Source organism: Gopherus evgoodei, chromosome 1 (genome assembly GCF_007399415.2).
Source record: "Gopherus evgoodei ecotype Sinaloan lineage chromosome 1, rGopEvg1_v1.p, whole genome shotgun sequence".
NCBI classification, from domain to species: Eukaryota; Metazoa; Chordata; order Testudines; family Testudinidae; genus Gopherus; species Gopherus evgoodei.
Genome location: NC_044322.1, coordinates 34680837 through 34694303, shown reverse-complemented (window position 1 = coordinate 34694303; position 13467 = coordinate 34680837). Strand labels below are relative to the sequence as shown.

Here is a 13467-nt window from a genome sequence, read left to right as displayed (position 1 = left end):
TGCCAGTATGCTACTGCACCTTTTCTTACCAGTATGCCATACCGGCCCGTACGGGCTTACTTTCACCTCTGAGTCCTACCACTTTTAGACTGGTTCTCGGGGCTGCAATCCCCTGTTTACTAACCACGTTAATCTGACAAACCCAATTGTATTTGGCAACTGTAGGCTCCTTTCCTCTGAGAGCCTGTGACAGCAGCTGATTAAAGTGACTCAAAACAGCTTAAAGAAACAAAGCATTATTTATGCACCCAAAGGTACCTAACATGCAGAGCAAAGGGATATAACAAATGTCTGTACATTTTTCCCCTTACCTGAACACTAACCTTTCACTGAAAACTTTCCTGCCCAGCTACTCCATCTCTAAGCTGGAAGAGACAGCCTGCTTGCTGCAGGTTGTCTCTTTCTTAGTGTCTCTGTCTTCTTTGGGCTGCAGCTGACAAGCCGCTCAGCCCCACAGTCTTTCCTAGGCCAGCATCTTTAAGGTTTTATTCTGACCTAGACTCAAGTCTGGGAAGAATAAACCCTATCAGCCTGGATGAAGCCTTATCTCACTGAATGAGCCATTTTTTAATTCTTTTATTCTCATGGATAAAAGAGTGTGGCCCTTAGCCTTATTTTCTGCACGTGATTCAAACCCTGCTCTGAAGACAGAATTATTAATTTTTTCATAGGCTTTTCTGTGAGGCTTACCACTAGTGTATCTGTATGCTTCACAAACATTAATCTCCACAAGACCTGTTAGGTGGTGGTATTATCTCAATTTTACAGGTGAGGAACTGAGGCAGAGAGAAAGTTAAGGTCAAATGTATGTACTAAATTTGGGTGTCCAATTTCAGATGCCTAGGACCTGATTTTGCAGAGTACTTACCATTACCTTTATATGCTGAAAGTGCAGCACCTATTGATTTCAGTTGCAGCTGAGAATACTCAGTATTTTTGCAAATCATAACCCTAACATCTCAGTTGGGGCACCCAGAAAATGAGGAGCACAATTCACCACCATTTAAATAACTTACAGTTTGGGTACTTATTGACTTCATAGAGAATATAAACTTTGTTACATTTACATTTATCAGTACAAAAACCAACTAACAATGTCTTCTGTGAACCTTCCTTTGGACAGAGCTGGAAGAACAGACAAGAAAAGCTCTAGAACTGGATCAAGAACGAAAGCGAGCAAAAGAGGAAGCAGAGCGCCTAGAAAAAGACCGTCGAGCTGCAGAGGAGGCAAAAGCTGCTCTAGCCAAACAGGCTGCTGATCAGATGAAGAATCAGGAGCAGCTAGTAAGCAGTTGAAATCAAGCTACAGTTATTTCAACAAGTTGAAAATACAGCCTTTTTGGGTTTGACATTAATTACTTTTTTGTTGAAAGAAACAGATACTCTTCCTTGATGGAACATAGGTACCTGTAAGTTACCTTGAACATTAGTTTCCGGCTTTGATAAGCAGATACCTTTTACATAAGTGGCAATCACAATAGTTTGACCTGTTCATTATTAATAATAAATTTAAAATGCCAACAAGTATATGAAATTGATACTGAAATATGTTACTCATAACATGTAGTGACATCCTTTGTAGGTTTTACCATAGTCAATTTCCAGGAGACATTGCAGTCCTTTAGTGTCTGGTAACATGCTATGCTCGATTGCTCATTATTGGACCATATTACGCTTGTATTTAAATAAATTGTACATTAAAATTTCAGGGTTAGGTTTTCAGGAGCATTCAATGTTGCTGAATTCTGCTGCCAGTGAAATCAACCATAAAATTCCTGTTGATTTCTTTGGGAGCAGAATTAGCCAATGCTTTTGAAAATCCCACCCAGAATGTAGAAGTATTTTTTCATAATAACTAAAATTACCTGTATAGGTGGCATAGTCTGCTATCATAGAGATCATTGCTGAGAAGTTGCCAGAATATGGCTATCTCCCACTGTATTGCTACCCACAGCAAAAAATAAGATTTGGGGGCGGGGAAAGAGAAGCCATAGTATGCTTCCCTCACAGATATATCCTATATAGCCACTCTGAAACAAACCTTCCTCCTAATATTTCAGGTTCATCTGGTTGAGAACCAGAATGGCTTCCCTTAGTTTCTTTCACTGTAAGATGGCCAGTCATTTTCATCCCATTGGGAGGCTGAGCTTTCTGTTAAATGGAAAAAAAATTAAGCTTAAGAAAATATTATGTTTGACTACAACTATGTAAGTTTTTTCCCTTTTCAATCACTTAAGGTAGAAAGTAAGAAAATATAGTAGGTTGATTCCAGGCCCTGGTCTGTACACGCTGTATTATAAAGGAACCATAATTGTCCAGGGAGAATTCCTCCAATATAGGAGCAACCCTACCCTGACCCCCTGCAGTCCGCATCTGTAACAGATAGGGCTGAGAGTGAGAAGGAGGGTTACCATAGCACTGAGGGCTGGTCTTCACTATCAGGGGATTTAGATTTGATTTAGTTGGGCTTGGTCCTGCTATAAGCAGGAGGTTGGACTAGATGACCTCTTGACGTCTCTTCCAACCCTAATCTTCTATGATTCTATGAGATCGGCGCTGCTGCAATTGATGCAGCAGGGGTCAATTTAGTGGGTCTTGTGAAGACCCACTAAATCGATGGCAGAACACTCTCTGGTCAACTCCGGTACTCCAGCCTCTGAGAGGATTAAGGTAAGTCAACGGGAGAGCATCTCCTGTTGATGCAACACAGTGAAGACACCGCGGTAAGTCGACCTAAGCTACGTTGACTCCAGCTATGTTATTCATGTAACTGGAGTACTGTAACTTAGGTCAGCTTACCACTGTAGTGAAGACAATCCCTGAGATTTTGGGCTGTGGTACCAGCATGTAGGTAGCCCAGGTAAGGCTACTGTAAATGTCAGGATCTCCTGGGGCTGTTCTAATTCATACCTGGGGCTGTATCAGCCCCAGACAGCTCAGAATCTGGGACATACAAAGGTGACTTAAAGCCCTCTTCACTAAGCTATGCTTCCTGTGAGGTACAGCATAGAATGTCTCCTAGCTCATGTATATTTTTTGTACCTTTTTAAAATAGTACTTTTAGTGATTGAGCTCCTAGTTAATTAATTCTTCTAGCCCAAAGCATAGCAAAGGCTTTGCTCTTCCACTACAGAGCCAAAAATGGGTAGCAAATTAACCCTTCTACTTGTTTAATTCTCTTCTTTTTAGGCAGCAGAACTTGCTGAGTTCACTGCCAAGATTGCACTTCTAGAGGAGGCCAAGAAGAAGAAGGAAGAAGAAGCCTCAGAATGGCAGCACAAAGTAATAAACTCTTATTGTGTATTAAGTTGGGATTTTCAAAGCAGGAAGTTAGGTGTACAATTCCCATTGAAATTTAGTCAGGCTGGGTGCATGTCTGCCTTTGGCTCCTTTGAAAATCCCATCCCAAAAGATCTAGTCCTCCAAATTCTTCAAACCATACAAAATACCAGTTTAATTAATTTCAGAATACTGAGTGATTAAATCAATGTGGAGAAAAAAATACTCTCATCAGAACTCCTTTCTGCTCTGGCTTATATCCTCACAGGTTTCAGTCTATAAATGACTCTGCTAGTGTACAGAAGGAGTGGTTACCATATATGTAGACATTTAAACTATTTTCTTTTTAATTCTTAGATTGTTTTTAAATCACTTTGAAGGTGAAACTATATAAATGCTAAGTAGCAGTATTATTTTTTAGGCTTTTGCAGCCCAAGAGGATTTGGAAAAGACCAAAGAAGAACTGAAGACTGTAATGTCTGCTCCACCACCACCACCACCACCACCTCCACCACCAGTTATTCCTCCAACAGAGAATGAGCATGATGAACATGATGAGAACAATGCTGAAGCTAGTGCAGAACTGTCTTCTGATGGTGTCATGAACCACAGAAGTGAGGAAGAACGTGTAACAGAGACACAGAAAAACGAACGTGTTAAGAAACAGCTCCAGGTAATGAAGGTTTGTGGTTGCATTAATGGTATAATTAAGCCTTCAGTTTTTCATTCCTTAATTGCTGAAAATCTTGTGTATTTAAACAGAACGTTTTAGTGAAACTCTGTATAGTTTCCTTTGCATATTTTATCACTTACTAGATTTGTAACTAAACAGCACAAAACTGAGTAAATAAGACTTGGAGTAGACTAACAAACTCTGTGTGTAGTTTAAAAAGTGCACATATCAGTTTGATACCGCACTACCACAAATATTTATAATCAAATATTAAAAATGTAAATTCACCTGTAGTACCTGGTAATCCTTAAAACTTAATTCTTCAATTTCTGAACCAAAAATTGTTGTGCCATACTAACTGGTGTTTTGTCCAGTGAGTATTATTTGGGTTTCTCAGCAGCAACTCACAGTATCTATAAATGTAAAAAGCAAAGTAAAAATATAAACCTGTTATGACATAATTTATCTCCATTCAAACGGTTAGACTCTAGAAGGTAATGTTTCATTTTTTTCTGTTCTTTTTTTTTTTTTTTTTTAAGTGATCTGTCATTGGACAATTTACTAATACAACAAACGGATACCATTTTTCTATGATGATACTAAAATGAATGTGAGCGCCTATTTTTTCTCAGTATTAGTATTTTACAAATAAACAATATTTTCTGAATTGTGTACATATCCTGGTCATGGTACTCAAGCAGAGAAGTAAATAGCTGCAACCTTTCAGTTAAGTAGAAACTAGAGTAAAGTCAAGCCCTAGCTTCTCCTACCAGACTATGTTCCCTTGCTCTTATTAAAATTCTCCTCCTGGGATGCTAGAATGTGAAGAACCTTTATCTACAGGTTTGTTATCTCCTCAGTCTGCATGATGTATCCAACAGCTTCAGCACAGTCGGATATTTTCACTTTTCTTGAGCACAGCAGGAAGCATTCCTATGGTTGGAATTTAACAAATCCCTGTTCAAGACTGTAGATCATATGTTGTCAGGAAATCCTTAGTCTTGGTGCCGAGTAGTGAAAAAGCTGAAACTCAAATATTTTATTCCCACAGACACTAAGTTCTGAGTTGGCCCAAGCCAGAGATGAAACCAAGAAAACACAAAATGATGTCCTCCATGCTGAGAATGTTAAAGCTGGTCGTGACAAGTACAAGACTCTTCGACAAATTCGACAAGGCAATACAAAGCAACGTATTGATGAGTTTGAGGCAATGTGAAAGCTGTTATTTTGCATATATGTTCTTCGTAAAGCTGAACCACCAACTGAGAAACGAGCGGGCCTTTGCAGATTTGAAGTTTGCACCCCACTTTGCCAAAGCATTTATACCAGTTTGACTGTGATGGTAAAAAGACAAATTTAGGGGAACCCATTCAACAATAAGGCAGTCTGTCTTCTTTGGCTTTTTTGGGGAGAGAGAAGGGAATGGGGGCAGATGGTTTCCCTTGTTTCACATTTTATTTTCCATTTTCATAGTTTGTGCCACTTGTTCTCTTGAAGACTGGCGCTTACTATATCACGGCTGTCAAGTGTGTATGTGTTACCAAAACACAGTCAGAAAGGACATTAGATCTGAACCTAAAATTGATGGATACTATTTCAGTGTGATGCAGTTGGAAATTCGATTTTCCCATGTTGCCACATTTCCTTAGGAGTTTGGTATTGCTGACTTTATCATTTTGTCACCAAGCTGAATTCTTTGGGCGTTTCATGTCCTGTCATCATTGATGGTTTTCTTTGCCTACCTGTTCACAAAGGTCTAGATGGCAGGTCGTAGGTTCCAGCAGATGTTTTAAAATGGAACACTACCTGTGGCAGCGGTTGTTGGCAATTGGCCTAAATAAGTATTGTTTTTTTCACTTTAGATATGTAGAAATGTTCTAATAAAGCAAAGCAAAGAAAAACAAAATACAAGAATCTTGTATCCTGTTTTTTTTAATGATTATTTTGATTGCAATAAGAAAAACCTGGACCTTTCTGGCAAGGGAGCATATGAAAACATCAGTCCCAGGGAGGGGACAGTATCCTACCTCACTACTATATACATGATGACAGGTCCTTCAAACACCATGTAAACTTGAGTGTGTAAATTGACTTTCATCTTCTGATAATACTATAGAAAGATAGGAATCTTTACTCTTAACATTTTGTTTTACTTCAAGATGGATTTATAGTGCTAAATACTGCTTAACTGCCTTTTTGTTGAGTTAAATTATAGAATGATATGATATACATTAAAACTGTAACCTGTCACTGGTATCTTACAGGAGGGGTGTGGAATGTGTTTGACTTAATGTGTTTATGGGTTTCTCTGTACCAAATGAAAATTCCTGTAATTGGGGGGGAAAAAAAGAGGCTTGTAGCTTCATTTCTCAGTGATGCCCGTGTGTAATTGTTGTTGTATCTGATGTCTAATCATTGTCACTCATTTGTCTCAAACTCTGGAAAAGGAGATTTAAACGAGATTTTTTTTTTTATTTTATTTTAGAGGGTCAAATAGTTCATAGAAAGCGAGTCTTTCTTTTAAGAAATTATTTTACAACTGACGTGGACTGCAGTTATTCTTCACTTTATAGTACCTTGGTTAGTGTCTAGTTGGAAAAAGCCCTGCTTTCTCTGAGGATGGTTCAGCAACCTTCCATTTGGTATTATGCACTCATAAATTTACACTTATCTATTAAAATATGCCATTTTATTAAACTTTTTTCAGGCACAATAGGTTCAAGTTATTTATGAACAGTTCAGCTGAGCTCTTTTTGATTTTGCTCAGTTAGACACACTATGTGGGATGATATCATGAGAAGGGTATAAAGTTGATTTAATATATTTTGGGTTGTGGAGCTAAAAATAGATGGCTAACCTTGAGAAGACTGGTGTGCAAATGTTGTGCACATGCTTCAAAACACAGGTTGGTGGAAATTTATTGTTTCTACTTGCAGTGCATTGAAAGAACAGTTTATGTATCTCAGGCTTCCTGCATTGAAGCATGAGCATTTGAATTTCCAGAGCATTAGAACCACCTGCCATAGCAGATGAAATACTGTGCTTTCAATGGGTTTTTATGATTTTTCCTGAAATGTGTGCACTAACATTACTACATCAGTTTATCAGTATTGATAAATACCAGTTAAATTTGCTGTTCATAAATCTACGATATATAGATTAGAATTAAAATGGATCTAATCCATTTATAAAGCTGTGTGAATTTTTCTAAATAACGAGGAACAGCAATTTGAAATGTGGATTTTCACAATGAACCAGAGTGGTTATTACCAATAGTTGGGAAGACTTATTGATGCAGAGATATTATGAATGCATTTAATGAGTGCTTGGTGAAGCAAATTTCAACATGCTTTCCCCTTAGCATCATGTTTTGTGTTGTACAATTAAGCTACAGTTACATCTGCTATTTTGGATAACATTAATTGGTTAACAATAAAGAGATGCAGTTAATTTCTTTGAGGTCCACTGTTGTTTAATATATTTTACTCTGGCAAACTCATTGCAACAGCTTTTTTTCAGAGCAATGAATTCTGGATCATCATCAGTCTTAACATTTCACATTGTAGTTAAAGTAAAATAAAAATGGTTTTAAATTAAATTCCCGAAGAACAGTAGTCTGCGTCAGAAATTACTGCCTACAACTGGGAGGAAAAACTGGTGATTGCTGATTCAAGAGAGGATATGAATCATCAGAATACATTGACTCTTTTGAGACAAGAAGATAATTTGGCCACATAAGAGCTGCATGGGGTAATGTAAGAACTTTCAATCACTGCCTGCACTGTACTTAGCCTCAGGCAAAGTAAAGTTTAGTTTAATTGGTTTTTGGTTTGTCTTTAACATTTTGATTATTTTTAATGTTATTTATTAAAATGCCATATATTATCTGGATAGTTCTTTCAAATACAGAGGTGCCTAAAGATGCTTTTTATTTATAAGCAAGCTTGCCTTTTCTACCCATCCTCTTCACTGATGTGGAGCACATGCACTGCTTCTTGCTTCTTCCAGAAAAATGGCTAGACAAAGTAATCTGCTAAAGAATTTGCACATGAATCGGGCTTCCTCTCAGTTGACATACAGTTCAGTCTCACATTTCTCTTTGGCTTTGCATGGGCTCAAACACAGAGCCCTCCGTTCTGTTAGTTATGTCAGAGTTGTTAAAATAAATGAAAGGACATACAATACACCTTATATGCTTTTGGCTTTCTACCATGCATGTAGATTGATTTTTTTGTCCTTTCCCCCTAACTCTAGAGCCCTTTCTGATGAAATGTTGGATTCCAAAAGCCCCGTTTTCAGAGTATTCGTGCATAGGAATGCCAACCTCAGAGAATATTTTGGTTGAATTGGGAGGTAAACGCTATGAAGGTATTTTTATTTCATGGGGAGGAGAGAACAGGAGGCTAGAAACATTCCCATGCTCCCTGTGCACTATACGTGCCAACTTTCTAATGTGCTGGGGGGTGCTCCCCTCCAGCTCCACTCCAGCCCCTGCCTCCACTCAACCTCTTCCCCCAAGACCTCACCCCTGCCCTGCCTCTTCCCACCCCAGCTCTGCTCCCTCCCACGAGTGCCCTTCCCTGCCCCCAGTGTCTCCTGAATGCTGTGAAACAGCTGTTCAATGGTGGGCGGGAGGCATGGGTTGTGTGTGTGTGGTGGGGGGAGCCACTGATCAGTGTGGTCCCCAGCTGGCAGAAGGCACTGGGGGAGAGGGGAGGTCTGTGCACCCATCTTCACCCCTTTCCCCCCCATGGGTGCTCCACCCACAGAGTTGGGGCCTATGCTGTGTACCAAGTTAATTTACTTATTAGGGGCTTAATAGATCCCCAGTTTGATGGAGAGGGAAATTCAGCTATTCAGAAGTATTCTCCCCTTCATAGTTATATTTCCAAAACATAAATTTTCTCTTGTTGACAGGTTCTCCAGATTCACATTCATGCATTTTTATTCATTTTATCCAAAATGGAGTTACGGCAGAAATCCAAGACCATATCATTCTATAGCTCATGTCTCTGCATGTTTAGGCCCCTGTTCAGAAAAGCATGTAAGCATTGTGCTGAAGTAAGTTCCCATTTCAGGAAAATGCTTAGGTGCGTTCTGAACAGGGATGGTATCCTGAAACAGCAGCTTAAAAGCAGGTTTCTCCTCATTCTCAATGTATGGTCTCCAGAGCAATTTAAAATAACTTGTTCAAACCTATCCATGAAAGAGAGAAAACTGTTTCCTGATTCTTAATGTCTTGTCTCAAAGTAATTGAAAGCTTCTAAGGAGAAACTCCTCCATTTTCTAAAAATCATATTTAAAGTATTGGACTTAAAATCAACAAAATCATCAGTAAAACCTGTTTTCTAAAGGAAAATTACTAGGAAATTTTTTTCCACATCTATTCAGATTTGGAGAAGCTGAATACCTGGTCTCTTCTAAGTGTCAAAGAAGTTTTTGTTAATATTTCATTTCTGGAGAACTTCAACAAAAGATGTAACTGAGCCCTAGCTCCTAAAGCTGTTTCTGTCCTTCATAAAGAAATCTATCCTTGAGACTATAACTCTTTAAAATGTGATAGAAAAATGAAAGCTTCCTTACCAATGGCCTGATCAAAGGCTCATTGAAGTAAATGGGAACAGCCCAATGCATGTAGTTGAACATCTCTACAAAGCGTTAATATTACTTTTTAGAAACATGGGACTTTTCATGATGAATGAGACCTATAATCTAAGTGCTTTTGTGGCATCTCTAATGATGGTATCTAAGGTGAGTATCTTTTATTCAACAGTAGCCAATGACTGATTCCTCAGGGAAGTAAAATCCCCATAATTCACCTAATCTATAGGGGAAGGGAAAGAAATATTTCTTCCTGACACCAGCTTATAACATGAATCATGATTAATAATGAGTAATAAAGCACTAATTTGCAGTTCATAGTTTAATTTGTTAATGTAACTTTCCAGAGGAACCAACAAAACAATTGGCCCAGTTTTATTTTTCTGATGGTCTATTTAGGCAGGGCTTCTTTTGTGAGAGGAATTGTGGCTCAGCTGAGTTTGTTTCAGCTGAAGAAATTTGTCAGATAATTGGCGATCCCCTATTGACTGATTTGCCTCTTGACCTGGCAGTGTTCTAAGGAATACGTCATAGGTGGAGTAATTCAAAAGAACTATGTTTTGGACTTCTTTTCAGCTTCTTCACTTCCCTTTCTTTTTTAGTATTAAAGCGCAAGCCCAGGTATTCTGTGGGTAGTAGTGAAGAAAGAAATTTGTAGTTTATTGGCATTGAGAGTCTAATCCAATGATTAGGCTTATTTGCTTATGTAGCACCTGCAATGTGCTAGGCACTTTCTAGACAGAAAGATATAGTTTGTACTCAAGTTGCTCACATTCTAAGGACAGACAGACAGAAGTTAGGAAAAACAGAAATAGTTAAAAGGGAATTTTATCCACTAATCCAGAGAATCCCTTGTGGAGTTTATATTAGCTTTATTAAATAACATGTCAGTGAGTGTTTTTGTGCATAGGAGTAGTGTTTAGATACTAGAGCAGAAACAAGTGGAGATGGAAATGTACATCAACAGAGAAGACCTGGTTAGTGCAAAAGCTCCTAGCACAGATTGGTCATTGTGTGTGAGAACCAGCAAAGAGTTTGGAACAATCCCTGTGTTCTGAATGGGTGGATCACATGTGAAGACTTGAAATTTACAGGTAGGATAACCATTTTGCCTTTTCTTTTAAACATGCTTTTCCAGTTATACCTGACCTCTAACTGGGATCTGAGCTTTCTAGGAAAGCCTACAGTCTACTTTTCAACAGATATTAAGATCGTTCTTAATGCATTTTGGATATAATGAACAAATCTGTGAAAGATTTCTTTTTCTATCGCAAAGGTAAAATAACATTAAAATTCAACTAACAATTTAATATTCACTCCATACAGTGAATCCAAATACATAGCCCTGTCTTCTGTAATATTGAGCTCCTTCTGATGTGCTGTTGTTCATACCTCTTCAAACTACACTTCTACCCCGATATAATGTGACCTGATGTAACACGGGTTCGCATATAGCGTGGTAACCCTGGGACTCCGGTAGCGGGGCTTGGGCGGCGCTTTAATGAGCCCGGAGCTCCGGCTGCTGCGGGGAGCCCTGGGCCCTTTAAATCACCACTGGAGCCCTGCCGCCACTACCCCAATATAACGGTGTTTCACCTATAACACAATAGGGATTTTTGGCTCCTGAGGATCGTGTTATATCAGGGTAGAGGTGTATTCCCGTCTGTTCTATTTCAGATTGTGCTCTGAGCTATCCAGGGTCCTAATCCTTCATGAGTACCTACATGCAGCACCACTGACATAGATGGGACACAAGCAGTTACAGCAATGCATGCATGTAGAACTCTTTGCAAGATCTGAGAGCAAGTCTGCTACCTCCTGTGTTCTTGACCTTTGTTTCCTTCAATTGCTTCATTTCTTCCTTTATTGTTAAGAACAGAAGAGCTGCCATATTGGGTCATGGTCCATCTTGCCTATAACCGCCTTCAGGGGCAGTACAACAGGGCAATTATGGAGTGATCCACCCGTTTTCCACTCCCAGCTTCTGGTAGTCACAGGTTTAGAGTTGCCCTGAGAATGGGGTTGTGTCCCGGACTTGAATATTAGCTGTTGATGGACCTATCCTCCATGAACTTAAGCAGTTCTTTTTTGAACCCAGTTATATTTATGGTGATCATAACATCCCATGGCAATAAGTTCAACAGGTTAGCTGTGCATTGTGTGAAAAAGTACTTCCTCTTGTTTGTATTAAACCTGCTCCCCATTAATTTCATCGGGTGATCCCTGGTTTTTGTATTGTGTGAAAGGGTAAACACCGTTTCTCTATATTCACTTTTTTCACACTATTCACGATTTTACAAAATTCAACATTAATTATTTGCAAAACCTGGAAAAATGCAATATTCCGTAGCAGAGAGTTCTTTGTGTATGAGGGAGGAAATGCAGATATCCATTTTCTCAAAATAAATCTTTTAGCCACTGAAATAGTTACTACAATCTAATTCTTAATGTTAACTGGTAATACCAATTAATCCAGCACACTTAAAATACGCAAGCTTCAGAAGGAAAGATAGCAACACTTGAAGTGTTTGAGAGAGCACTGGATATGGTGTACCAGAACACTTGGTTGGTTGGTTTTTGTTTGGTTTGGCTTGGGGTTTTTTGGACAGATATAGAGGATGTGTGAAAAGTTGGCATGTGGCTGTTTGCATTGCTGCCATTCACTCTTTTGTCAGTCTACCCTTAAATGTCCTGGAATCCAGTAGTACGTTTTTATTATCTTGTTCTGGAAGAATTGCAAGGATAAAGAACTTAAAGTATCTTTCACATTACATGAAGCCAGATATCCTCCCAGGTTTTTGTTGTGATAGTAAGGCAAAGTTGTTTGGGTTTTTTTTCCCCGCCTCATTTTTCATTGAGATTGAGAAGATAATACACAGCATTAAGCCACTTATAAAGAATTCTTACAAAGTGCCTTTGTTTCCATACTGAGATATAGTTGAAACAGATCAATTATCCCCCTTCCTTGCATGAATCCTTGAGCGTAGCTGCTAAAAGAAAGAAAACTGAGATAGTGGATATTTGTTACACATGTAATTGAAGGAGGGCAGTCTATCATCTTGTATTCCATTTTTAATTTTTGTTAAACCTTTTTCTATCCAAATTATTTTAAGCATGGAGTTGACCTTGATGGTGAGGCATGGGTTATACCATAGTGGCACAGGAAGAGAATGGAAAAGTTCTGATTTGCTAGGTGTGATTATCCTGTTTATATGCCTGTATCATCTTTGTATTTGAAGTTATAAATATTGGCTGTGTGTTCACATCCTATACATATGCTGTATTCCTGGTTAACACCCACCAGTTGGTAGTTACATTAAGGACAGACAGTTGTGTATCGATGGCCCACCAAAAACATTTAGCTCTCACAGTGGGCCATAGAAGAAACTCGTTCTGCCCAGATAGCTCTTCCTGCAGATGCCTTAGACTCCAAGGGGCCAATGACCCCACCTCCCCCCGTGGTTCAGTAAACTATGTAAGGACATGTGATGTGGTCATGTGACCCTGGACTCCATCTTGGGCCAGTACTTTTTCAAGCACCAGGGATGTGAGCTTTGTTTGAGACAGTAGAATTCAATGCACATGGAAGAGGGTATAAAAAAGCACGCGAGACATCTCCATTTTGTCTTCATTTCCTGCTTCATTTCTCTGGACTGGATTTCTACCAAGGAAGCTCTAAACAAGGACTTATGACCCCCACCCTGTTTGGATAATTCCAGAGAAGTTTTTGCAAGCTAGCAGTTTATTCCATCACTGCTTCAAATGTGATATAAGGAATTTGCAATCACTTGTATGTATATGATCTATTAACCATTTATAACTGTTTCTCTTGTCTTTTATTATTGAACCTTTAGTTTTTAGTTACTAAAGGATTGGCATCAGCATGATTATTGGGTAAGATGTGAGTTATATAC

General features: G+C 38.8%; 1 protein-coding gene across 2 annotated transcripts in view; it reads left to right on the top strand.

Annotated features, from left to right (window-relative positions):
- Window positions 1-7407, top strand: part of RDX (radixin) — a 95398-nt gene extending 87991 nt beyond the window's left edge. For both annotated transcript variants that reach the window (XM_030561241.1, XM_030561249.1), the window contains exons 11-14: window positions 1124-1284; window positions 3190-3282; window positions 3701-3952; window positions 5004-7407. In XM_030561241.1, coding sequence (XP_030417101.1) covers window positions 1124-1284; window positions 3190-3282; window positions 3701-3952; window positions 5004-5168 — 671 coding nt within the window. In that variant the 3' untranslated portion in view covers window positions 5169-7407. The remainder of the gene's footprint in view (window positions 1-1123; window positions 1285-3189; window positions 3283-3700; window positions 3953-5003) is intronic.
- Window positions 7408-13467: the final 6060 nt, after the last annotated feature.